This window comes from Polypterus senegalus, chromosome 14 (genome assembly GCF_016835505.1).
Source record: "Polypterus senegalus isolate Bchr_013 chromosome 14, ASM1683550v1, whole genome shotgun sequence".
Classification (NCBI taxonomy): Eukaryota; Metazoa; Chordata; class Cladistia; order Polypteriformes; family Polypteridae; genus Polypterus; species Polypterus senegalus.
Genome location: NC_053167.1, coordinates 32,045,545 through 32,070,865, shown reverse-complemented (window position 1 = coordinate 32,070,865; position 25,321 = coordinate 32,045,545). Strand labels below are relative to the sequence as shown.

General features: G+C 36.3%; 1 protein-coding gene across 3 annotated transcripts in view; it reads left to right on the top strand.

Annotated features, from left to right (window-relative positions):
* Positions 1-25,321, top strand: part of LOC120514404 (glutathione hydrolase 7) — a 58,036-nt gene that overhangs the window by 3,172 nt on the left and 29,543 nt on the right. For 2 of the 3 annotated variants that reach the window (XM_039734754.1, XM_039734755.1), the window contains exons 2-8: positions 5,671-5,968; positions 6,337-6,563; positions 7,453-7,604; positions 16,435-16,552; positions 18,842-18,909; positions 23,955-24,028; positions 24,898-25,091. In XM_039734754.1, the coding sequence (XP_039590688.1) occupies positions 5,752-5,968; positions 6,337-6,563; positions 7,453-7,604; positions 16,435-16,552; positions 18,842-18,909; positions 23,955-24,028; positions 24,898-25,091 (1,050 nt within the window). In that variant the 5' untranslated portion in view covers positions 5,671-5,751. The remainder of the gene's footprint in view (positions 1-5,670; positions 5,969-6,336; positions 6,564-7,452; positions 7,605-16,434; positions 16,553-18,841; positions 18,910-23,954; positions 24,029-24,897; positions 25,092-25,321) is intronic. The other variant, XM_039734756.1, reaches the window with a different exon arrangement.

Genomic DNA, 25,321 nt, shown 5'->3' with positions numbered 1-25,321 from the left:
TTGTGAATTATTGAAGTGTAACTCACAATTTGGTGGCACAGTGTTGCATTGGTTAGCGCTGTTGCCTCCTGGATCCAGTCTTGCACCTTGTCTTTGTGGAATTTCCTCCCACATTGCCAAAACTCCAGCTAATTAGGTTAATTGGCAATTCTAAAGTGGTCCTGTGTGAGTCAAACTATGGTGTGTATGAATGTAGGTCCTTCAATGTTCTCACTTCTTGTCCAAGTCTGCCCCCAGCCTTGCACCTTGTGCTACTAAATAGGCCCCAGCACTTCAAGACACAGAATTGGTTTAAGCAAGTTTGAAAATGTTATGTGTTGTCAGCTCCAGAGAGTGGTTTAATTTCTCACTTCAGGATAATAAAGTTTATCATGACCTTGAGTATGAATTGTCATATTCTAGCCATTACACAAAGTTAAATATAAATAGCTTCCACATTTGGTTTCTGCCTTGTGCCTGATACTAATTTTCCCAGGAATGCCTGTACATCCAAAATCACTCGGTGAATGAATGAATGTTGCCATAACCCCAAAGGTCAAAATGAAGCCCAGAACTGCATCTATGGAAATGCTGCAGCAGTCTCAACCTGCATTTCTAAAATCAGGCTTCTATAATAACAGGATTGGAAACCATTGTCAATAAGAAGAACATTACTCCCAATCTTAAGACTTTTTGAGATCTCTTTCCTTGCCAGGTGAAGAATTGAACTAAAACTAAAAAACTAAACACAGCTTTGTGCAAAAAGAATCCCACTGGTAATGATGAAGCATGGTGAGCATGCCATCATGCCTTGGGAATACTTTAACAGATAAGCATCAGAGTGACTTGGTGTTAATGAAAGTGACTTTAGATGCTTTATCAGCTGGAGATAAATGCCAGCTCAGTCATTCAGAAAAATGCCAACCCTCAACACACAGGCTTACGGCAACCTGGCCGACAAAGCTGGAATTCAGTGTTGAACTCCTCAGACATGCTAAGGACAAGCCTGAAATGAGCAGCTCAGGCTGGAAAATCTCAAAAGTTATAGTGCAGAACTGGTGTGTACTGTTCAAATGTACTGGATGTCCATCACAAAAGAGTAAAATGATGATCAGATCAGGGAGCATTTATAGAAAAACATAGAGCAACTACTGTGCTATTGAATGTAAGTCCATTAAAAATGCTAAAATGAATACCAGGTTATTATATGAAGTGAGTTTGTAATGAATCAATTTTATCTTGCATTTATCAACAATCTATTTACATTTAACTTAATGTACATTTATTAATTCAAATTGTTCAAAGTATAACCTCTAAATGAACGGCACACTGGCATAGCGATTACCCTTACTGCCTCACAATTTTAGGAGAATCGGTGTCTGTGTGGCGCTTCAGTGTTCTTGCCCATGCCTGCTTGAGTTTTTTCAAAGTGTTCTCTTTCATATTTAACAATTGAGTGTTTTATTTTACCCTTTGATTTTTAAATGTGACTGGTATCAAAATGTCTGGATGTGTGTAATCGTGTGTGTTTTGCAATGGGCTGATGCCTCCTTTAGGGATGGATCTTGCCTAATGTCAGATGCATCAGCAGTGGCTTCCCTTTGTCATGAGCTGGACTGGGCTCTGCCTTTGGCCTTCTCTTTAAGCATTCTTTGGCTTTTTATCTGTTTATTTTCATCAAAAATTTCTCTATCTGAGTAATTTCCTTCTATTATGAAATCTGAAGATATCTGTCTGTGACTCAGTGATAGCACTATTGCCTCACAATAAGGAGACCAGGGTTTACAGCCCAGGAACTTCCTGCACAGAGTTTGCATGTTTTCCCCATTTTTGCGTGGATGCGGGGTGCTCCAGTTTCCTCTCACAGTCCAAAGACATGCCAGTTAGGTGAATAGGTGTTGCTATACTGCCCCTAGAATCTGAGTTTGTGTGTGTCATGATGGACTGCTGCCCTGTCCAGCGGTTGTTACTGCCTTGTGCCCGGTGATTACTGGGATAGGGTCCAGATGCCTCACAATTTCACCTTGAATACGCTTATTAAGAAAATGAGTGAATAGATGGGTGATATCATACCTTTTTATTTCTCTCTATTTAGTTTATTTTTTGTTAATTTAAAGACTTGTGACTTCCATTTGTTGGCTTTTTAACTCTGTAATGAAATTTTGAAGAAACACATTTTTTATTTGTTTTAGCATGCCTTGCTTATACAGCTCATCAGAATAAAAAAGAAGTTTAGGTCTGGGTATTAGGATATGACTGTACAATATGTTGCAATAAAAAATTAAAGACAAAGCCAGGCTGATCCTTAGCTCATGCTCTCATTATTTTAGGAGCTCTTTTGTCAGCACAATAAGACACCCATGACTTTCAACTGCAAAAGGCAGGTTCAGAAAATAGATAGATGGCTGAATTGATACAATCTCCATCCTTTTATTCTGTTGCTTGTGAATCCTACACTTAGTTACTTATTTTTGGTCACTTAAAGCATGTAACTGAATTTTTTCAGGTTTTATTGTTCACAGGAGTCTGGTCTGTGATTGGGGCTGCTTATTGTATTCTGTTTTGGCTTTACATCAACTATACTTTGGTGGTTTGTTATTAGTGAGTCATAAAGTGCTCTTTATGAACACTCAGCTTGACACATCTATTTCTCTTTAGTTTTTAGACTACTGGCAACCATTCCTTGTACCTTTATCCAGCATGCTTTTCTTTTCTGTCTTGAACAGGTGATGTAGTTTGTGTCAACTGGAGTGGTAGATTAGTATAGTCAGTATTGTACATATACAGTGGTGTGAAAAACTATTTGCCCCCTTCCTGATTTCTTATTCTTTTGCATGTTTGTCACACAAAATGTTTCTGATCATCAAACACATTTAACCATTAATCAAATATAACACAAGTAAACACAAAATGTAGTTTTTAAATGATGGTTTTTATTATTTAGGGAGAAAAAAATCCAAACCTACATGGCCCTGTGTGAAAAAGTAATCGCCCCCTTGTTAAAAAATAACCTAACTGTGGTATCACACCTGAGTTCAATTTCCGTAGCCACCCCCAGGCCTGATTACTGCCACACCTGTTTCAATCAAGAAATCACTTAAATAGGAGCTGCCTGACACAGAGAAGTAGACCAAAAGCACCTCAAAAGCTAGACATCATGCCAAGATCCAAAGAAATTCAGGAACAAATGAGAACAGAAGTAATTGAGATCTATCAGTCTGGCAAAGGTTATAAAGCCATTTCTAAAGCTTTGGGACTCCAGCAAACCACAGTGAAAGCCATTATCCACAAATGGCAAAAACATGGAATAGTGGTGAACCTTCCCAAGAGTGGCCGGCCAACCAAAATTACCCCAAGAGCGCAGAGACGACTCATCCGAGAGGTCACAAAAGACCCCAGGACAACATCTAAAGAACTGCAGGCCTCACTTGCCTCAATTAAGGTCAGTGTTCACGACTCCACCATAAGAAAGAGACTGGGCAAAAACGGCCTGCATGGCAGATTTCCAAGACGCAAACCACTGTTAAGCAAAAGAACATTAGGGCTCGTCTCAATTTTGCTAAGAAACATCTCAATGATTGCCAAGACTTTTGGGAAAATACCTTGTGGACTGATGAGACAAAAGTTAAACTTTTTGGAAGGCAAATGTCCCGTTACATCTGGCGTAAAAGGAACACAGCATTTCAGAAAAAGAACATCATACCAACAGTAAAATATGGTGGTGGTAGTGTGATGATCTGGGGTTGTTTTGCTGCTTCAGGACCTGGAAGGCTTGTTGTGATAGATGGAACCATGAATTCTACTGTCTACCAAAACATCCTGAAGGAGAATGTCCAGCCATATGTTCGTCAACTCAAGCTGAAGCGATCTTGGGTGCTGCAACAGGACAATGACCCAAAACACACCAGCAAATCCACCTCTGAATGGCTGAAGAAAAACAAAATGAAGACTTTGGAGTGGCCTAGTCAAAGTCCTGACCTGAATCCAATGGAGATGCTATGGCATGACCTTAAAAAGGCGGTTCATGCTAGAAAACCCTCAAATAAAGCTGAATTACAACAAGTCTGCAAAGATGAGTGGGCCAAAATTCCTCCAGAGCGCTGTAAAAGACTCATTGCAAGTTACCGCAAACGCTTGATTGCAGTTATTGCTGCTAAGGGTGGCCCAACCCGTTATTAGGTTCAGGGGGCAATTACTTTTTCACACAGGGCCATGTAGGTTTGGATTTTTTTTCTCCCTAAATAATAAAACCATCATTTAAAAACTGCATTTTGTGTTTACTTGTGTTATATTTGACTAATGGTTAAATGTGTTTGATGATAAGAAACATTTTGTGTGACAAACATGCAAAAGAATAAGAAATCAGGAAGGGGGCAAATAGTTTTTCACACCACTGTAAATGTATCTTACCTTAATATCTATCCTTGGCAAGCAGAGCATCCTTATTCACCGAAGAAATGCAATGATCAGACATTCTTGGACAATGGTTGTCTTTCAGACTCTTGCATTTCTGCAGTAGGACACCACAGATGTGTCTGTGCCTAAACCTGTAAGGCTGATTAAGTGTATATGAGTCAAAGTATTCAGCTTAATGTATCACAACAAATGCTGGCTACATAAATGTGATGATGCAGGAAGGCTTTTATATCTGTTAGATTTGAAGGTTTGTATTTTTCGCATAAATACTTGTAGTAAAAAATATTTTAGTAAACATAGCTTGGGAATTTTTTTTTGACTTTGGTAAAGTGGCACTCTGTTTTAAAGTCTGAGAGCCACTTTGCTAAATAAAGAAAAAAATAATCAATTTATTAACCATCATAATCTATACTTGCCCTGTATAGAGCATGAATCCATTGAAGGAGGCATTTATGAATAAATTTACTGTCTGAACGGGGGACCACCTGGCGTCGCACTTTAACTTGGCACTCTTGTATTTGGCATGGTGGCAGAGACCAGACTTGTAACAGAACATGCACATTCCACATAAACTGATATTGCCTGAAATAAGAATCCAAAGTTTTATGAGAGCAAGTATAGCTAAATAATTTGTTACACCTTAAATACAAAGATACAAAATAATCATGGAACAAATAATACATTTTAGATTTGGATTGTATTAATTATTCAGCATAGTCTATAACTGCCTCTGCAAGGAAATCCAAAATGGATATCAGCAAGGTGAATGTTGCTGTGATGCTAAGAATGGTTGGTTAGCTGTCTGTTTGTCTTGTCCAGGTGCTGCATTGTGTCCATGGTTCTCATTGCCTGGGTGTGGTAACACTTTCACATAATTCTGTTTTGGTACATTACTGCAGTCAGTGTTTCATTAGGAGCATCACCCTTCTCCCTCTTGAAATATCTAGGAACAAAGAGCTTTCATATTGTTTCTCCCATGACCAAGAAATACTTTCCCACAGACTGACACAGCACAATAATGAAGACAATAGACAAAGTGTAATAAAAAGGAAATTCAAGACATGTAATATGATAAAAAGAATTAAAACTTATGTATTTATATGAAGGTTATCCATATTGGAACAAAGCTTTTTGAATACACATACCACAGTGCCACATTAAAAATTGATTGAGCTCAAATGCTGCTCGTATCTTTCTCCTACTTTTTAAAAAAATGCTGATCAAATATTTTTATGTGCTTTATTAGACTTGAACTGTATTTTGTTTCACTTTCAGACAGACAGGGTTTGCAGTAACTGGAGCAAATCCTGCACCAGTTTAGGAGGTTGTTGGACCAGATTGTGGAAAACTTTGCCAATGTATACGTCTTCTCGGGACCCTGGAACTGGACAGATGAGTGGCACCATATCAGACAAAGATGCTTGCCAAGAGACAACTTTGGGTGCTTATTCCCCTGTTGATTACATGAGTATTACAAGCTTTCCTAGGCTGCCAGAGGATGACGCAGCATCAGGAGAGAATATTATACGGTCTCGTAAAGAAGAGGATGCATTTCTCAGTGAGCAAGACACAGGTGACCTGAGCCTTATTCATCAAGTCTCACCCGTGTCATTCTTACATGGAGAAATTAAGAGATTTTTCATTGACAGTTTTATTATTTTGGAATTAAAATACATAAACACATCTTAAAAATGAATTTTAAGTATATATAATATAAATACTGTATAGAAGAGGACTAAGCCTGAATGTTTTTTGTGTATCAGACTTATCCATGGAGTACTTAAATTCTGTCACTGTATATTTCTATAATATTTTCTATTTTACTGCATTTGTTTCTGAGAATAATACTGCTATAACTTTAGAGTTGCTTTCAGGTGTTTTTTTCAGTTTCAAGTAGGTTGTATGAATGCATAGCTGATAAAGCTAATTGTTTCTTTCAAGATCCAGACCTGTTTCTCAAGTCTGCTAGACTGCAGCGCCTCCCATCATCCTCCTCGGAGCTGGCCAGTCAAGATGTGTCACCACTGCGTGAAACTCAACGAGATCCCCTAGCAGGAGACTGCACTTGCCGCCAGGATGGCCTCACCATTATAATTACAGCCTGCTTGACCTTTGCTACTGGGGTCACAGTTGCCTTGATTATGCAGATCTATTTTGGTGATCCTCAGGTATGCAACACTTTTTAAAAAATATTTTGCACTCCTATTGCTGTGTTTCATGATTTATAGTCCTTTTATAAAGATATGTTGTCTGCATGGGATGTCTAATGGTACCTTTTTTAACTGCAGTTCTTAATTGGCCTGTAGCAGAACCGATAAAACTCAAAATAAAATAATAGTTTCCAAATAGTAAACCTAAAAATTAGGAGAGCCTTTTGTGTTTTTCAGCAGGCCAAGGAAAATTATTCTGCCCCCTAGTATCCTCACTCATGTCCATAAATCCTCAGGGTATAGGGTATCATACTAGCCAGGTGAATCATGGTCTGGTATGGCAACTGCACTGTGGCAGATTGCATGGCCCAACAGGAGATGGTTAAAATGACACAGTTCATTAATGTGGCTATATTCATCCATACATACATACATACATACATACATGTCATTATATCAACACATAATGGTCACCAATGGTCACATCCACAACGTTCTTATAGTAGGCATACGTGAAAGTTGTGCTTATGGCTACTACAGCTGTATAAATATTTGTTAAACAAGGTCTCTGGTGAATACCACATATTCGCTGTGAAAAACACTCTGATTTCACCTATCAACACTAATGATTATATTGTTATTAAGAACAGGCTATTGAAATCCATTAAATTTTCTGGTGATCTTTTGTTTTAAAAGATACTTTACCTTCATTTTCATTGTGGCAGAATATTTCTCTGCTTCATGAATATCTCACAGCTGTGAAACATATTTTTGCTCTTTGCCATTTTCTGAGATGTATTCCAAATTCTACAGTTTTTTTTGTTTCTCTGTGCACTTCTGTGTCAAATTTAATTGTTTAAGATTAATTTATTGAGTACAGTTTACAAAGCTGTGTTGTATTCTGCAGATTTTTTCACAGGGAGCTGTATCAACAGATGTTAGTCGCTGTACCTCCCTGGGTGTCGAGGTACTTAAGAGGCAGGGCTCCTCTGTAGATGCTGCCATTGCTGCGGCTCTTTGTGTTGGTATTATCAACCCACATTCTTCAGGCATTGGAGGGTAAGTATGCTGATCTAAACTGATTGATTCTTTGTGTATTTCAAAGGAGGGATCATGGTACCGATTACTGATAGAACAAACTGCTAACGTTTGAAATTAGTTTAAAGTAAGTACTTAAAGGAATACTCACCCCAAAAAAAAGTACAGTACTGTAAAATAAGGACACAAATACCATCAAAGATTTGGGGGGATTCCCCATATACTGTATCACAAAGGAAATGACGCTTTCACAGACAGAACTGAAAACAGACAAAAATAGAAATGGAGGCGGTATACATAGTAGGCTACAGGAAGTGATGTCGGGGTGAAAGGCATTCTGGGACTGGAAGTGACAGCATGAAGAGGTGGGGTCTTGAGGCTTGGAACCAGAAGTGATGTTATTGTGTGGATTCTTCAGTTGTTCTGCAGGGAGAAGGGAAAAAGAGTTGGAGGGCAGTACCAACCCCTGGTTCAGCGGGTAACTGCATCTATTTGAGCCTGTAAACTGTCTCCCAAATGCACATGTGTGATAATATATATTATTTATTCTGTTTGCTTGTTTGAATTTTTATTAATATTGTTAAATAAATAATTCTAAAAAATTTGAATAGTGTACGAAAGTGAGACATGCTCAAACAAGACTGAACTTTTGAACTGAAGACTGGACCCTTGGCCACTGAATAAGGAGGCTAAGAGGACTTCAATTCACAAGCACAAATTCACTTGATTATACTATATTTTTGTGCACTACGTTCATTTTTCAGAATTAATAAAAATAATAATTCATTACCTTTTTATACAGAGCTTTTCAAGGAAATGAAAAGACTTTACACAGTGAGCCACTTCAACCACTACTAATGTGCAGCATCTACTTGGATAATGCCATTGTAGCCATTTTGTACCACTATGCTCACCACACATCAGCTTTTAGGTGGTGAAGGTTTGGGAGATAGTTAGCCATTCAGAGACACTGGATGATTAGGGACCCAGAATGACCAGGCCATGGTGGGCAATTTAGCCAGGATATTGGGGTGCACCCTACACTTTATAAAGGATGCCCAGGGATCTTTTAAGGACCACAGAGAGTAAGGACCTCGTTTTACATCAATGGTGCCATTTTTACTGCACTGGGGTACTGGGATCCACACACATACCACAGGGTAAATGCCTCACCAGCATCTCTTTCAGCAGCAACCCAAGCTTTTTCCTGGCTGTTCCAACAACTAAGTACTGGCCGGGGCTGAACATGCTTAGCTTCAGGTACATGACATGTTCTGAAGTGCATGTGCTATGGATACTTTCAGATTAGCTTAATTAACAATATTTTAGTAAAAATGCATGTATATTGGACATTGTGAGCATACAAATCAATAATTGACATGTGCATTATACAGCATGAGTGCCTTGAGATTTTTTGATGGATGTCTTAATATTGTTTGTGTACAGTCCTCATGGCCCCTGTTGGGCCTATTAAGTCCATTGTATCAGAATAATTTCCTTCCATTCTTCATTTAAACATTTATTTGTCCATCACTTCAAACAACACACAGTAAGTAATAGGTTAAAAATTATTCTTTTAATTTGAATGGGTCTAGTGCTCAAATATCTTCTCACTTTGTATTTTAGCCAATTAACAGAACTTTCTGACAATTGCCCAATGTCACAGTTTAATTATAAACATAATTGTGATCATGTGTGATTTTTTTTTTTTCTTTTCTTTCAAACATTACTGTGACTGCTTGTTTATCCTTAATGTTTTTGGTCGACTTGGGAAGTCTGATTCTTCCAAACATTATATATGACATACTGCATTCTGTTTTGAGTTAGTTTGACAGCTGTTTCTTTCAATATTTTATGGGCCTTTTATTTCACTGTAACAGGAGAGCATTTTGTTTGCTGAGGTTTGCAGGATATATGGTCAGTATTTAAAATGGGTTTCTGTAATTAGGCTGTTTTTACAGTGCCAACTTTGTATTTTCAAGATTTCTTTATAGTGTCAGTTTAATAACCTATAATTCTATTGCTAGAACAGTTCATACATCTGCTTATTACTGTCACCCATTCACTATGAAAAGCAGTGGCTTTAACAACATAGTACTTTTGATGTCTGGTGGAAAGTTCAAGTTCTAAATGCCATTAATTTTTAAAATGAATTACTCTTAGTAAAACTAATAACTCTTACTGTTATTTCCACAGCATTCATTATGCTGTTGCGTATTATGATAACAATCATCTCATAAGCACAATAGCTAGCAGATGGCAGGCTGTAGCTTTTTATTCCAGTATGTAGTTAACAACTTAAGAAACATATATAACAACACATGTTGGAAGGTTGTCAGAAGTGTGCACCTATCTGAATTTTTGTTTGTGCCAAAGTACTAAAATATTCCAAGATCAAATATCTACCATGTCTGAAAATTTGACAAACTGGACTGAATGAGTTTTTGGAAATTATTCATGTAGTGCAGTAGAACTAAGGACCAGTTTAAAAGAAAAAAGACTGACACACTGGAATGACTCAAATGTGATTTCTGTCAAAATGGTGTTAGTCACGTGAATGTGGTGTGCTAAGTGTCAACATAGTGCTGAGCAGTTTTCTTAGTCTTGTTACCATGGGAGATGAAGTCCTCAACAGACTGGTTGGGAGTTGGGGTGGCTGCCAGGGGGTGCTGCATGGATTCCACAGCCCAGCTGGATAACTCCACAGCCCCGCCTGGAGATGCAATCAGATGCAGGTGATCAAGCACCTGAAGCACTTCCGGGTAGGCTATAAAAAGGGCCGGAAACCACCAATCAGGGCCAGAATCGGGAGGAAGAGGACGAGGTTGCCTGGGAGGCGTGGTGGTGCCAGAAGAAGGGTTGATTGTTTCGATTAAGTGCTTGTGACTTTGTTGTGCCTGTGGGGTTCACGGGGAAGACGTGCTCCATGGGGGAAGAGGGTTTGGTTTGTCTTACTGTGCTTGGGACTGTGTATTGCCTGTGGGCTTCACGGGGAAGACGTGCCGCACAAGTGAAGAAAAATAAGTCTTTCGGGTTTGACACGTGCCTCAGTGTGCATCTGTGCCAGGTCGGGCGCCTATATAGTGCCATATTTCACAAAATATATAAGCACAGAGTAACTGCTGTGCTTTATATAGGGCAGGGTATTCTTCAAATTTGCATATATGAGCAAATGTGAAGTCAAGTGTCCTTCCTGCACCTTTGTAAAACAGTAAAACCCAGAAGCATATGTTTTTGGATCATTGATTATTCATACTTGTTTCAGCTTTTTTTGATTTCCCACCCATGACATTTTATCTCAGTTGTCATTTTTTACCCTTTGAATACAATATACAAAATAATAATTGAAATGCAAGTGCAACAAACACAATACTTGACCATTTTCAAACAAAAAACAAAATCTATGCAGTGCGTGGCAATTAACTTTTTTGGAGTACCTTTCAGGATCTGTGCCTTGTTCCTTGAGATTAGATATATTTGTGTGTTTTTGCTGTGGGGTCTAATTTACCAAATATAAGCAATTGACATCTGTGGAAGAAAAATCTTGAGAGTTTTAAACACAAACATTTAATATAATTGCATAATATCAGCCTTGGGACTATTATTTGGGGGAGCTTGTCAGTTTTCATGTCATGATTTTCAAAATCAAAGTAGAAAAATATAATCTTTCCTTCAGATTCTGGTTTTCCTGGTTGCTCCTCTTCAGACAGCACCTCTGACGTAGGTTTATTTGATTTACATTAATTATTTTCCTGGCTACATTTAGTAAGTTCCAACCATACCTGTGCCTGGATCTGTTGCAGCCATCTGTCCTGAAAAGGACCCTGAACAGGCACTGTAAGGGGGTAGGAATGCCATGAGTAAGAACAGCTACTGGCGTAAGTGCAGCTGGCCAGGTCACAAGGCAGTGTTCTCTGCACTCCTGCAAAGCATAGCTTGACCTTGTCCACGTTATTTCCGGTATTATGGAAGTGGTTCAGTTGCACTCGTCACAAGAACATGACCTCTGTTTTGGCATCATATTCTTGGGATTTCTCACATCCTAGTTTTCTTTAAAGTGTACCAGATGTCAAAGGATTCTTGTTTGTCCTGTATAGACTACCTAGAATATAGAAATTTTTATGAGATTTTTGTGATCTGATATCTTTGCTGTATCCAATGGGATCTTTCTTTGTAAACCAGGAATGTTCTTAAATACTTTGGTCCTATGTTTGGCAAGTAAAGTAATTACTGACATGGGTACGTCAATCAAAAACTCCATTGATTTAAATAATAAAATACATATACAGTTTTACTGCGGTGGGCTGGTGCCCTGCCCGGGGTTTGTTTCCTGCCTAGCGCCCTGTGTTGGCTGGGATTGGCTCCAGCAGACCCTCGTGACCCTGTAGTTAGGATATAGCGGGTTGGATAATGGATGGATGGATATACGGTTTTATATATATTTAACTCAGTCCATCAATATTTGATACGTATGTTGGTTATTTATAGATTTTAAACATTAGAGGTGATGGATGAGGCCTCTTATGAGTGAATATGAAGAGTTGCTTTATGAAAGTCCTTTAAAAATATTAACTATCAGGGTCACCAATTTTTAATATATTTGGCATCTCATCTAGGGGATATCTATATAAACTTGTTTTTTTTTTTAACCCCAAGGAATCCATTGGTTTCATTTTTACTGGAATAATACTTCTGGGTTTGATTTTTAATTTTTTGATTTGGCCCATTTTATCACCACCATTTTAACGGTAATATTGTTGATTCCTGTTGTCAGGACCGTTCCAAAGCGTGCATTTCTTGAGAAGTCATGGTCATGTCAGTCACCACCGAGGGTATAAAAGGTCATCTAGGGGTGTATTTCCTTATCCAACGACATGGATTCAAAGACCCTTCAAATCTTTTGCATTTTTTCTTTGTTTTGTATCATTGGTTTTTGAACTCTATGCTGTCATTATGACTTTGATTTTGCCTTGGGTTACTAGGCTTTGGTTATTGATGGTGTTCTCCTGGTTCTGACTCTCACTTCAGTTTCTTCATTACTACTTTTTCTTCTAGATGCCCTCTGAAATCTTCTGCCCTCCTGGGCATAATTCAAACTTTTTAATTTCAGATTTCACTATAACAATACCATAAATAGCAAGCATTTTCGTATACATCTTTAATTAGGATTTTTCTGACTGGTGAAAACAAAGCATGTGAAGTTTTATTGAGTGGACTGAAATGATTTTTCATAAAACATTTTATTTGCCAGAGGTAGTAGCTAATTGATCTTTACCAACACAGTTTCAGCTATGACACTTTTCACCTTTTTATTATGTATAATTGGGTGAACAGGATTTGGTGAGATACAGTGGGCAAAATAGCTTGTTCTTTTCAAAGTGTTTCACTTTGTTCACATATTTCTTATTGTGGGCAGCACAGTGGTTAGTGCTGCCATTTCATGGATTCAGCTTCCTTTGTTTGAATCCAGTGCCCAGTCACTGAGTGTACTCGGTTTGCCTCCACATTCCTAAAGAAATGTTGTTTCAGTCAGTTTGTGATCTCAAATTAGCCCAGTGTGAGTCTGGAGGTACATGAGTGTGTCCTGCACTTTACAGATGCCATGTTAGGGCTGTTCACTGCCCAGTGCTACCAGGATAGGCTATTGCTCCAAGTGTTCCTGAATTGGATTTGGTGGGACAGAGAATGATGTATTATTTCTTATTGTTATTCTGTTACTAATCTACATGTTACATTAAGATGCCTGTTTACTTGTAAGACATAAAATAATAAAGGCTGTTTATTTGGCAAAAGCACAGAAAATCAGAAGACGAGAATTTTCAAGTGGAATGAAAAAGGAAAGAGGAATGTGTTCAGGCTAAAGGAAGAATTAGTATAGTGTAAGTGAGTTGCTTGTAAAATACAGAGGAAACATTGTGATAGAAAATGTTTGTTTAGATACTGTTTAGTGAAAAGAATAAGTACATAATTATGTTGGAAGAGAGAATCTGGAATGACCTTGCTGCAATTCCTATACAGAAAAATGTACAAAAGTATGCAGGAAGGTGAAGTAAGGCCAATTGGAGTGATCTCCGAAATGTTTAAGAAACCTGAAAATATAGAAGTGAACCTTTACCTTTAGAACTAGAAGAAGAATGTGAAATATGTGCACATTCAAGTGAACAAAGGAAAGGATTGTAATTTGTATTGAATGTTCTAAGTGTTAGGGCAGAACTGAAGTAGGTTGAGAGAGCGGTGTTTTGTCTTGGTAGAGTAATACATTAGTCTACTTTACCCTTTTTGTATTATTAATATGTAGCCTTTGTTAGAATGCCTCAATCACACAGACTTACCACTGTTTATAAGGTATTGTACCATATAACTTCTCCCCACCTTCCCTTCTACATTTATAACCTCGGGCAATTAGGCGTAGTAAAAGACAATCAGGAGTTAAGTTACACTTTAAATAATGTATTATTGATAATATTCATAAATAATAACAATAAGCAAATTACATTTGAATATTGCCAACCATACACCCTGATAAATGTTGATGTGTAGGTTCAGTTACTTAAAATGTCTCTAGTTAAGTCCTCATTTTTGGTCAGCTTTCTTCAACACAGGCTGCATGCATGTCTCAATATGTGTTGTCCTTTTCGGTTCATGGTTTGTGAAATGGTCTTTTATCAGTCGCTGAGAGAGAGAGAGAGAGGGGTAAAGCAAGTAAATTTATCGATTTTTCTGTCCAACCCCTAGAGCCAATAGGGTGTCATGATGCTTAAAGGCTTCTGATACAAGCCAATTCCAAACAGCCATACCAGACCAATGGGGCAGAGAATACCTTCAGCTCAACAAATGGTTTTGGGGGCAGGTGTGAAGTTTGCCAGCTAGGCAGTCTGCCTTTCCTTTGGTGGTTCATTGAGACAGTTCTGCACTTTCCAAACTTGTTTTAGGCACTTCCCCCAACCCTACTGTAAAATTAGGGACTGGTTCTTAACTATCAAACCATTGCTGTTCTTCTCAATAGTACAAGGGTGTTGTATCGTGTTAGCCATTATGAATGTAGAGAAAAGTTAAGCAAAATGACATCTTTTATTGGCTAACTAAAAAGATTACAATATGAGGGTCATTTTGCTTGACTTTTCACTATGTTCTTATCAATGATAGACATTAGTGTTATAAGTTACAAATAAAGACATACAAAATATTTATCAACTTGTGTGCAAAATTTCACACAACAAGCAGCATACGGAAGATTCAGGCAGATAGGGTTAGGGTTAGTTAGTGAAATTCAGTTTAGATTCATATTCGGAAAAGGAGTAACAGATGCCTTCTTTTTATGTGATTCATGCACATATATAAGGTTTAGACCAAATAAACTGTATTACTCATTTGTTTAATGGTGTGTAGTGGGAGGTAGTAAGGCTGAATCAAGAAAGTTTGATGAAGAGGTTTGTTGTTTGCGGTGATATCCATCCATGAAAGCAGCTCCTGCCCAGACCACATGGTTGATGAGAAGGATGAGGCTTAACCAGGCATTTTTGTGTATTGTTTTGCTACCTGTAACAGTAATGGAGGTGGTGGCCAAACACTTTTGTCAGGTACTACAGTTTGAGCTCATGCATGCCAGTGATCTTGTATTAATGGGGAAAAATAAAACTGGAAGTCATTTTAAAGATACTGAAAAGGCTAGTTTAGAAGCAAAATGCATAAAGGTGAATGCAGGAAAGAACATTTAAGTTGGTTGGAGGCAAAGGGGCAGGAGCTGTAAAAGATGTAGGTGTGTAGATGTGTTGCTTTGCTTTAAAATGTGCACATGTTGTTGGGGATAGTTTCATTAAAAATACTGTTTCATGAAACATGATTTAGAGTCTGTGAGCATGCCTCTTTTATAAGAATGGAGGTGTTTTGGAGAAAGTAGAAAAATTGCGTTACATAATAGACATACTGAATGTAGACAGAGATGTGGATGAGGCAGTGACAAAAAAGTGAGATGTGCATGCAAGAAATTCTAAAAGATGTTCCAGTTCTGATTTGTAAGTGAAGCAGTTTCACATCCATCCATCCATCCATCTGTTCATTCATGTTCTAAGTTGTTGAAAACGTTCAGGGTCACAAGGTGGGAATCATTCTGAACACTAGTCCATTGCAGGGAAGACTCTGTAATGATGTATTGCTTATTCTGATACAGAATCACAAGGGGCTAGGGACAAAATTCTGACAGTATTTGGCACAGGTTAGGAACTGATCCAAATAAGACAATCCATCTCAAGGCACCCTTAGCCACACTTACTTACACAATATTAAGAAGTATGCACTAAAACGAATACACATTTGTTTGGGATGTGGGAAAAAAACTGTAGTACTAGGAAAATGGTGCTGAAAATGGGATTGTGTGCAAATTACACACACAGAGTGACTGGAATGGGAGTTTGAATTTATAACTCTGAAGCTGTGAGACAGCAGTACTAACCACTGCCATCACCACTTTGGAGCAGAAATAAAACGATGATTTTGGCATATTGAGTGAAACATGGGGCAAAGAGTGCTGTATTCTGTGGAAGGGAAGACATTCTGATAGGAGGTGCTGAAGAATAACAGGAGAAAATTGTTCTACTCCTAAAGATGCCCAAGACTATGTGCAAAATATGTGCAACAAGTGACTAATCTGTGTATATTCAGATAATAGCAATCAGACTTTTTTGTATCGGATGTTATGAGATGCAAAATGTTTTTATTGGTCAGTCAAAGGCCTATTTAAATCAGTAAGTACAGATGCATTCTTCTAAGTGTTTAACAGAATGGCTACATAAAAATAAATCATTGTGCTAAATTAAAAGTTGATTCATAGGCTTTGTATCTTTTTTTGCAGGGGTGGTGTGATGCTTGTTCATGATATCCGGAGGAATTCAAGTAAAGTTATTGATTTCCGAGAAACCGCACCTTCTGCAGTCACGGAGGAAATATTTCAGCTGAATGTGGAGCAGAAAGTAAGACAGACAATCATTGTTTGAGTTACTGTGATATTTTTTATTAATAGTTAATATTACTTATAAAAATAATGTTTCATAAAAATAAAGTGTATGTATTTTTAATTTTTGATCTTTTTCATTTTCTATACCTACTCATGATAATTAGGATTAGAGGATTCAAAGTGTACACTAGCGGAATTGGTACAAGGCAGAAATTCCAATGACGGGGCATCTTTTCATCACGGGGATGTACTGTACATTAAACACACACACACTTATCCACATTTATCAGTATATATATATATTTAGATATTAGAAAGAAACCCTATAGAAAAAACTTCAAATTCCGGAACCGGCCACCCTAGGGTTATAACTACACCTTGGTATCAAACCTATGAATAGAAAAGGCCACCATCTGCATCACTGTTTGCATTGAAACAGATTTTGATGAGCTTGTATATTTAACCAAACTCAATCATATTGAGGTACACGTACATTTACAGCTATGTATGCATTTGTAACCAACTTGAAGAGGAAAATATTAAATGAAGTTCTCCACACTGTTTATCCTGGTCTTTATCACAGGTTAATCCAAAGTTTTAGCAGAAATATACAGTAATTCAGCAATATCTAGTTGTTGTATAATGCAAAACCTTTTGTCATTAACATATTCAATTCACTACCATTTATAAATTATGCATAACTACCTACATAACTAACTTGTAAAAAAAAAATAATGTTAATTCTACTCTGCTAAACTTATAACAAAAACACACCAGTTCAGAATGGAAATACCGTATTTCCTATGTAGTGTGTGTGTGGTTTTTTTTTTTTATTTAAACATACTACACAGTAGACTTCAACCTAATCATTGCCCCTTACCAACAACAGTGCTCCATGTATCTTTCCCGCTTCACACATAAACTATTAGTAGAAAATAATAACAAAGAACAGGCACTTGCCTTGTCTAAGTAAAAGTTCTGGAACTAATAATCTTTAAAAAAAAAAAGTGTTTTCAGCCACTTGCATAAAGAGGAAACTAAATGAACGAAGCACTCCACATTGTTTATCCCCATTTTCTAACTATTACACATTTACACTACAGTACCAAGCCCTTGCATTATACAGTTGATCCAAGATGGAAGATACTGTATATTCATAGATATGATTCTTGAAACACTTGTTTTAGTGTGCAAATGTGATACCTTAAACGTTTTATGGGACTCTAAATAATTGAATATCTCAAATAAATAAAAGGCCATGGACTTGCACAGTCTGTAACAGTGTGTCATTTTTGATATTTAGATAATACATAAGTTAAATTCAGTATGTGAAGTGAGTATACTGTATGTATTAATAAATTTAAACACAGTATTACAAATGATGACAATAATTCTTTACCATATTCAGAGTTTCCTCTTACTACACAAATTGTAAATTGTGAAGTAGAGCACAGATGTGTCTCTATGACTGTGAACAGAGTGGAAAAACTGTTTTTTTTTTTATATAAATGATCTTGATGATTACAGTGATAAACTAGATTTTGTTATGTGCCAATCTGTGGTATACAAATGATTATTTTAAATTCCAAAGGAAACAAATATATTCCTGGTGGGAAATTTATGAAAATACTGTACTAATAGATGTATATTTATATATTTATTTGAATTATGTTCATACAAAATGTACATGTACTAGTCTTGCTACCTTTCGAAGACTGGTAATAGTAAATATTTTTAAATTATCTCTTGCCATACTTGTATCTTCAGTGGCTCTCCTCTGTATCTGTGTGTGTCTGAAACTCTCTTGACCAGCATTTCCTCTCTCTAGTGTGCTTCTGTAAACTCTGCTTCTCATACTGTCATTGTTTTTGAGGCACTTTTCTTGCATCCTGTTCAGTTTTATACTTCCTGTTTTTGCTGACTCTCTCAGTATACCTCCTATGACTCTTCTCCTCCTTGTGTGTCTCCCACTTCCTCTTTCGATTGCATCACCAAAGCCAAACTGAACAGTCACTCCAAACCGACTAATCGGACTGCCCTGAGGGACAGGACACAAACACAGACCTTTAGTGTTTTATTATATAGTAGTTTGTTTTTTTTAATCAAAATATGATTGTGACTCTTGTTTTAACCAATGTACTCAATTAAACATTGTTTACATACCAAATCATACATCTAACCTAAATTGTAGTCTTTTCATGAGACATCATTTTGCTCTTAGTTTTTGTTTATTGGGAAGTCTTTTGCAGCAGAAGGTCCTCTTCTGTCCTATCTTATGAATTAACATAGTTTTAATTTTTGACAGCCTGGTTTGCTGGTTGGAGTCCCAGGAGTACTCAGGGGAATGTATGAAGCGCATCAGGAATATGGAAGGTAATTGCTAGAATCGAACAAGTTCCTGAAACAATGCAGAATTGTTGGAAAATAAACATATTAATGTTTAAGGGTATGGCTTTCATATACTGTATGTGGGACTGTGATGGGTAGAGTAAGAGGTAGGCCAAAGGATCAGAACAGATAGTGCTATCTACTGAATTTGACAGTTCAGGTGCTAAAATGACTTTTTTTTTCCAATGCTTAACATACTTCGGCACATAGCATACTCCCTTTCAAATACCAAAATAAAGTTCTTTGCTGTCTTGTTCAGACTCTTCATATGGTTTTGGTCTTGACCAACTAAATATTAATATTTAAAGGTGAAATACTCCTTTCTTGGGGAAGAGGGTCATGTGTCCAGTGTTGAGACTCTAATCCCAAGCAACCTGTATGCGCCATGATAGGTTTTATTTTCACAGCACCAGATGTTATTGTTCTCTTAACCATAAATGTCATTTCAGACCTGTTTGTCCTATCTTGCTCAAATGTGTATCTTATCAAGAATAAATGGGAAATTATTGCAAACATTTTAAGGAGTTTTCACACATGGAATGGATATACAATTTTGTTAACCTTGGCATCTGAATTTGAACAGTTGAAGCTACTGTCAAAGTTTGTGGACTATGCTTCTATATGTTTTATGGCATTTTTGGTCACATGCTGTAAATCTAAAGGAGATGGTAGTATGAAATTAAAACTGAAGAAGAAGGGAATTGTAAGAGAGTGATATTAGAGCATATATTAAGGTAAGGATGCAAAATTATACAATGTTTAGATTTTCCTTTGAATGCTGATGACTTACTAATCAAGAAATGGAAACTGTATCACACTACATAGGAAAAATACATCAGCCAAGACTCGGTATAACCACAAGAAGGTGACTTGTGGGGAATGCTGCATAAACACAACACAACAGTTGGCATATAAGACTTAACAAGTTAATGAGAGCAAAGTAAAGGTGTATTGGTCATCTGTAGAGATCAAGAAGCCTGTATGATGCTTGCTAAAAATACTTCATTACTTTACTTAAGTTCATTTTTCAGCTATTTGTACTTGAGTAAATTTCATTTAGATCTATTTTTACTTTTAACCCACTACATGTTTAGGACAAATAGGTTACTTTTTTACTTTGTTACATTTTCCAGCAAGTACTTATTAATGTTGCACAGACCAAGCTATTATAAATTCATAAATGAGACCTATCCGGTATGTGACTAACTTAGGTTATAGTTCAGTATTGCTTGAATGCAGCCAATAGAATTCCATGTATCAGTCAAAAATAAAAGCACTGTAGTGCAACTTTCATTGCTCATTTATTCCCATTTCTGTCTCCCACTGTTAAGAAATGGAAACTGAATGTGCTTTTTTGCCATAGTGTTATCTGAACACTTCATTCAAAGTTGTAAATTGCAAAGGTGATTCATGTACCATGCCAGCACCTAAAGAAATCTCTGCTTTCAAGAATTTGCCTTCTAATTTAAAGAAGTATGCAAAAGTTGTTTTGTTTTGTTTTGTTTTTTTTTCTATTTCCTAAGGTGTCTTGTATGGAGCCCATGAAGTCTTAAAAAGTGGTATCTTTTTAATCTTGTGCAGACAAACATATATGGGCACAAGTAATATCTTGAGATCACAAATGATATATTGTGCATGCAACATACAGATATTTTGAAGCAAATATTGTGATGCTATCCTTATGTGCCCAATTACTGAAACACTTAGAGTGAGCCTGGCTGTAAAAGTTGCTGATTAACTGGACAAGACAGACTGGGGTTTCAAATGTGATCTTGTGGCTCATGAGAAGTCAGTGGAATGTCCCTGTGCCTGGATGTTAAGGTCTTGCATGCAAGAGCTAATAAAAGGGGTGTCTGCTTTCCTACAAGCAAATATAAGTATTTTTGTTGCTATCGGAACACTTCCCTGCTAACCAGAATCTAGTCCAGAACTGCAATGACAAAGAAAAGTAAGGGTGACTTATTAAGTGAATATTGTAGTTTTGTGCGCAAGGAGTGATATGTTATATTCGTAAATTATTGGCAAATAACTACATCTGATGTTCTACATTCCACAGAGGTGTGTGACTTGTATTATCTGTAAGATGTCCTTATTATTAGTTCTTTACACAATTCAGAAGAGATCATATAAAGTAATAGAATCAACTTCTGTTCAGAACATTCTCCAGTAGAAGACTAACTCTCACATTTTTATTTGCTGTTTTATTATGTTGTATTGAAGTTGAATTATTGTAGTGTAATATTAATGTAAAATGGCTAAATGAATGGGAAAAGGTAATTCTATAGACTTTAAATTGTCTATTAGAGTGCATTAGAAATATGAATATGTATCATGACACAACTGGTAAACATCTGGTTAGGTTGGAGAGTTAATAATATGCCTTGAGTTCAATTATGGTTAACTCCATAGTGCTCAAGAGGGTAATTTAAAGAAATAATTGGGTACCAAACTGAGGCAAGGAAACCATAGCTTTCAGAAATGATAAGTTCACTATTTTTCATGTCATAGTTATTTCTTTACAAACATGGTATATATGTTTTTGCAATGCAAAATTGTGTTCAAAAGTTAAACACTTTCAGTAAATTTAAAAAAATATATATCTTGCATGCTCTGGCACTTTACAATGGTGGGGTATAGAGCATGGAAGGAAAGCTTAAAAACATACCAAATAAGTTCATTTTTCAAGTTAAGACAGTTGTTGAGTATCAATCTGTATCTTCCGTGTTTCTGGCGCCAGTTTGTGACAACAAAAAGGATCTGAAAATATACATTTTATTGCATATTCTTGGTATTAATCCTGGTACCATTTTTCTTGTGGTAAGGATATGTTTTCTATTCAGGAAAAGCTTACTGTGATTTTGTCTGTTGGGGAGAAACTATCCCCAAAGGTGGTTGTGCAGGAAGACTGAGTGTTGAGCTATCACACGGTTGGTCTTCTTTTAAAATGGCTGACTCTCGTAATATTGTTTTTGGGTTTTTTTTCTCATAGGAAGTCGATTCCTATGCGCGTACATGCGTGACAACAGCATTGCATTAAAACTGCAACACAGTAATTATTGCATTTAAATTAAATTAAAACACATGAGAAATAAGCTGTATCATGTCTGCTTCATTCCACCTTCTCATTAAGCACCCAAGTACAGTAAATAGTTTTAGACTAAACAGTGAATCGGACACATTTCATTAATTTCATGTCTAGTACAAATTGACACCGTCAGTTTAGAAATCCTAATCCTACTTTGAAATCACAGTAGAAATGTATCCTCTTCACTTTCTGAAATGTTTCAGCATTTTCACATCCAGAAAGGAAGTCATTTGTGCTGACTCTTAATTGTTTTTTTTTTTTTTAATTACTAATAGAATTCATCCACTGGAAACTGTTGTTTGAAAGTTTGTGCACAGTAGTAGTGTCAGTTAACTATAAATGAGCATGGCTGGACAACAGTTCTATTGAAAATCAGCCACTACTTATGTGAAACACAAAGCTTTACAGATAATGAAGAGCATAATATGTTCTGGAGGAAAAACAGAAGCACCTGTCACTGTAGTTATGGACTTGTCAAAGGAATGATTTTTATTATTATTCATATTACTTTTTAAAAGTACTTTTACTTTTTGTACTTGGGTACTTTTGAAAGTAGATACTTTTTTTTTGCTTTACTCAAGTACTTTTTAACTGAAATACTTTTTACTTTAGTGAAAGTAAAAAAATTGACAAAGTACTTTTGCTAAAGTATAATTTCTGAGTACTTTTTACAACTCTGTTCAAAAAAATTCTGAAAGGCTTGCCTGCAATTCCTATTAAGTGGGAACATTTTGTAGCGAGAATAAAACGTTTTTAGCCAACATTTAAAGCACTAAATGTTGTGCACACCTAATATAGCCCATACCTCAATAAATGTTATCCCAACAGTGAGGTTTAAAAGCACAGTGACATAGGGGTCATTCTGTGGGATACATTTCATCAGGAGAGACTAGGTCATTTGAGCTGTAGGAAAAAAATGGATGTAGCGCAGTGTTAAAAATTTAGCTGTAAAGTTTGGCAAACGTTCTGGCTGGTCAACAATCCCAAGAAAAATGTCTTTTTAGCAATGGAGTAACACAGGAGTGAAAAGTGAATATGTTTGAGTAGATCAGTCAAATTCCTGATCTCAGTCCATTCACGGATACACTTACTATGGAGGTCTACAAGTTAAGTTCTAGGCATTTGAATGAGTAGCAGCAAGTTTTCAAAGAAAAATTAGCAAAATAATAACTGTTATAACAAGTATTTTGGTAGACACCAACCTCAGAAGACAGATTTGTTTTGTGCACAAAAATATGGTTAAACCAAATATTAGTATGTGTAATATTATTGCATATGAAGGCACCATTATTTTTAAATTTAAGATATCTACTAACAAACAACTAATCCTGGATTTAAAATCTATCAGCTTCAACATGCAAGATTACAATATAAATACATGGAATAAGATGTATAAGGATCATCTGAAATCCAGCAACATTTGAAAACCCTTCATTGGACTTTTGTAAGGCATATTGTATGTCCAGTATGAATCTCTAGCTGAATTTCTGTGATGTATCTATTACTGACTATTTCTTACTGGCTTCTTGTCTATATTGATTACTGGGAAAATATTCTCATCAGCATGACAGTGTCTTCTGAATTTTGTCATTTTCCTATTGTGTGTGTGTGTGTGTGTGTGTGTGTGTGTGTGTGTGTGTTTTTTTTTTTCTGTGATGTAATCAGATGGTCTTTTAACTTATAGACTGTAATCCGGTTTACATGTATGTAAGAGATGGTGTCAGAGGACTTGCAAAAATATATATTTTATAGCAAATCTCCACCAACTAAAATACTTTTAAAAAATAATCCTTGAAGTTGTTGCAGTTTTCAAAATGCAGAATTAGTTAACATATTGCTCGTATACTGTACATTTAGAAATGTCTTCAGAGAGCCTTGCCTTTACTTATCTGTTTCTGCAGAAGATAGTAGAGTATTTCTGTAATTAATTTCTCTTTCTATGCAGACTTTCTTGGGCAGAGATAATGACCATGACAGCAGACATCGCCAGAGAGGGATTTAATATTACTCACGATTTAGGTGGGGAGAAATACTTTTGTTATTTTCTAAAACAAACTCCCTGTGGGCAGTGGGCTGAGGATTTACAGGTAATAAAACATTTTTCTAGTTTTTTTTTTTTTTTTTTTTAGAATGTCCATGATGGATTTTTTTAGTGTTTTTGGTGAGATTATGAAGTTTTCTAATTACTTTGGTTGATTCCTACTAACAAACACTTTAAATCAATAAAGATATCAGTGTTTTGATTAATCTAAAAGAAGCCAAATAATAATGCGATTATGTAGTATTTCACACCTGGAAAAGCTACTTTTGAAAACTGGTTTGTTTGTTTTTTGTTTTTTTTTTTTAAAGAAAAACCACCGAATCTTTCCATATTCTGGATGTGTGAGTTGTCATGTCTTTTAAATATACATTATCGTTTGAACACATTTGAAGATTTATAGTTATGAAATTATTGGAACACATATTGAATGAGCTGTTTAAATGCTAGTAAATATCGCAAGATATTAACATTTGTAGTGAATATCTCTGTATTTGCTGAGAATTTGTCTTTACCCACATTAGGGAACGTGACAATTCATTTATCTTTTTGTTTAATATCACAGGTTATTTCTTATTTAACAATCGCTATTTGGCAATTGAAAATAGTTTCATCCAAAGAGTACTAAATTCACCCTCTCTGAGTCCTTTAAGCATGACATTTACCACTATAAAAAAATGTCCTCAGCCACATCCTTATGGAGACAGCCCATTTCTAACGGGTGATCTTTGTCTTGGTTCTGCTTGAACTTAATTTCCATTACATTGATTCTTCAGGATGTGCCCTATAAGGTCAAACATGTCAGAGTTTTTTTTTTTTTATTCATTAGCCTAATTTTTCTTTTTCCTAGCCGAAGCCATCTATAAAATTAAAGACCAGAATGTTTCGGATAATTTCCAGGACCTCTTTTTCCAAAATGGACAGCCATTGCTGGCAGACATGTTTATGCAACGGTTGGATTTGGCGGCCATTTTTGATGTGGTTGGGAGGCAAGGAGTGTCTGCATTTTATAACAGCAATTTAACACAAGAAATTGTCTCAGAGGTAAGTTTTACATTTGAAATTTGAATCTGCTTACAGATTAATATGGAAGAGAAGTGAAGATATAAAAAGAAATTACTTGTTTATGAAATTCATTTTGAATGAGCTGAGCTGTTAGTGATTTCAAGTAGCAAGATAATAAATTTACAGATAGTTGTGATTGTCTATAACCAAAGAAAATACCTGTTAGAGATCCAAAGGAAATGTGCATATTCTTTGCAGCAGTAATATAC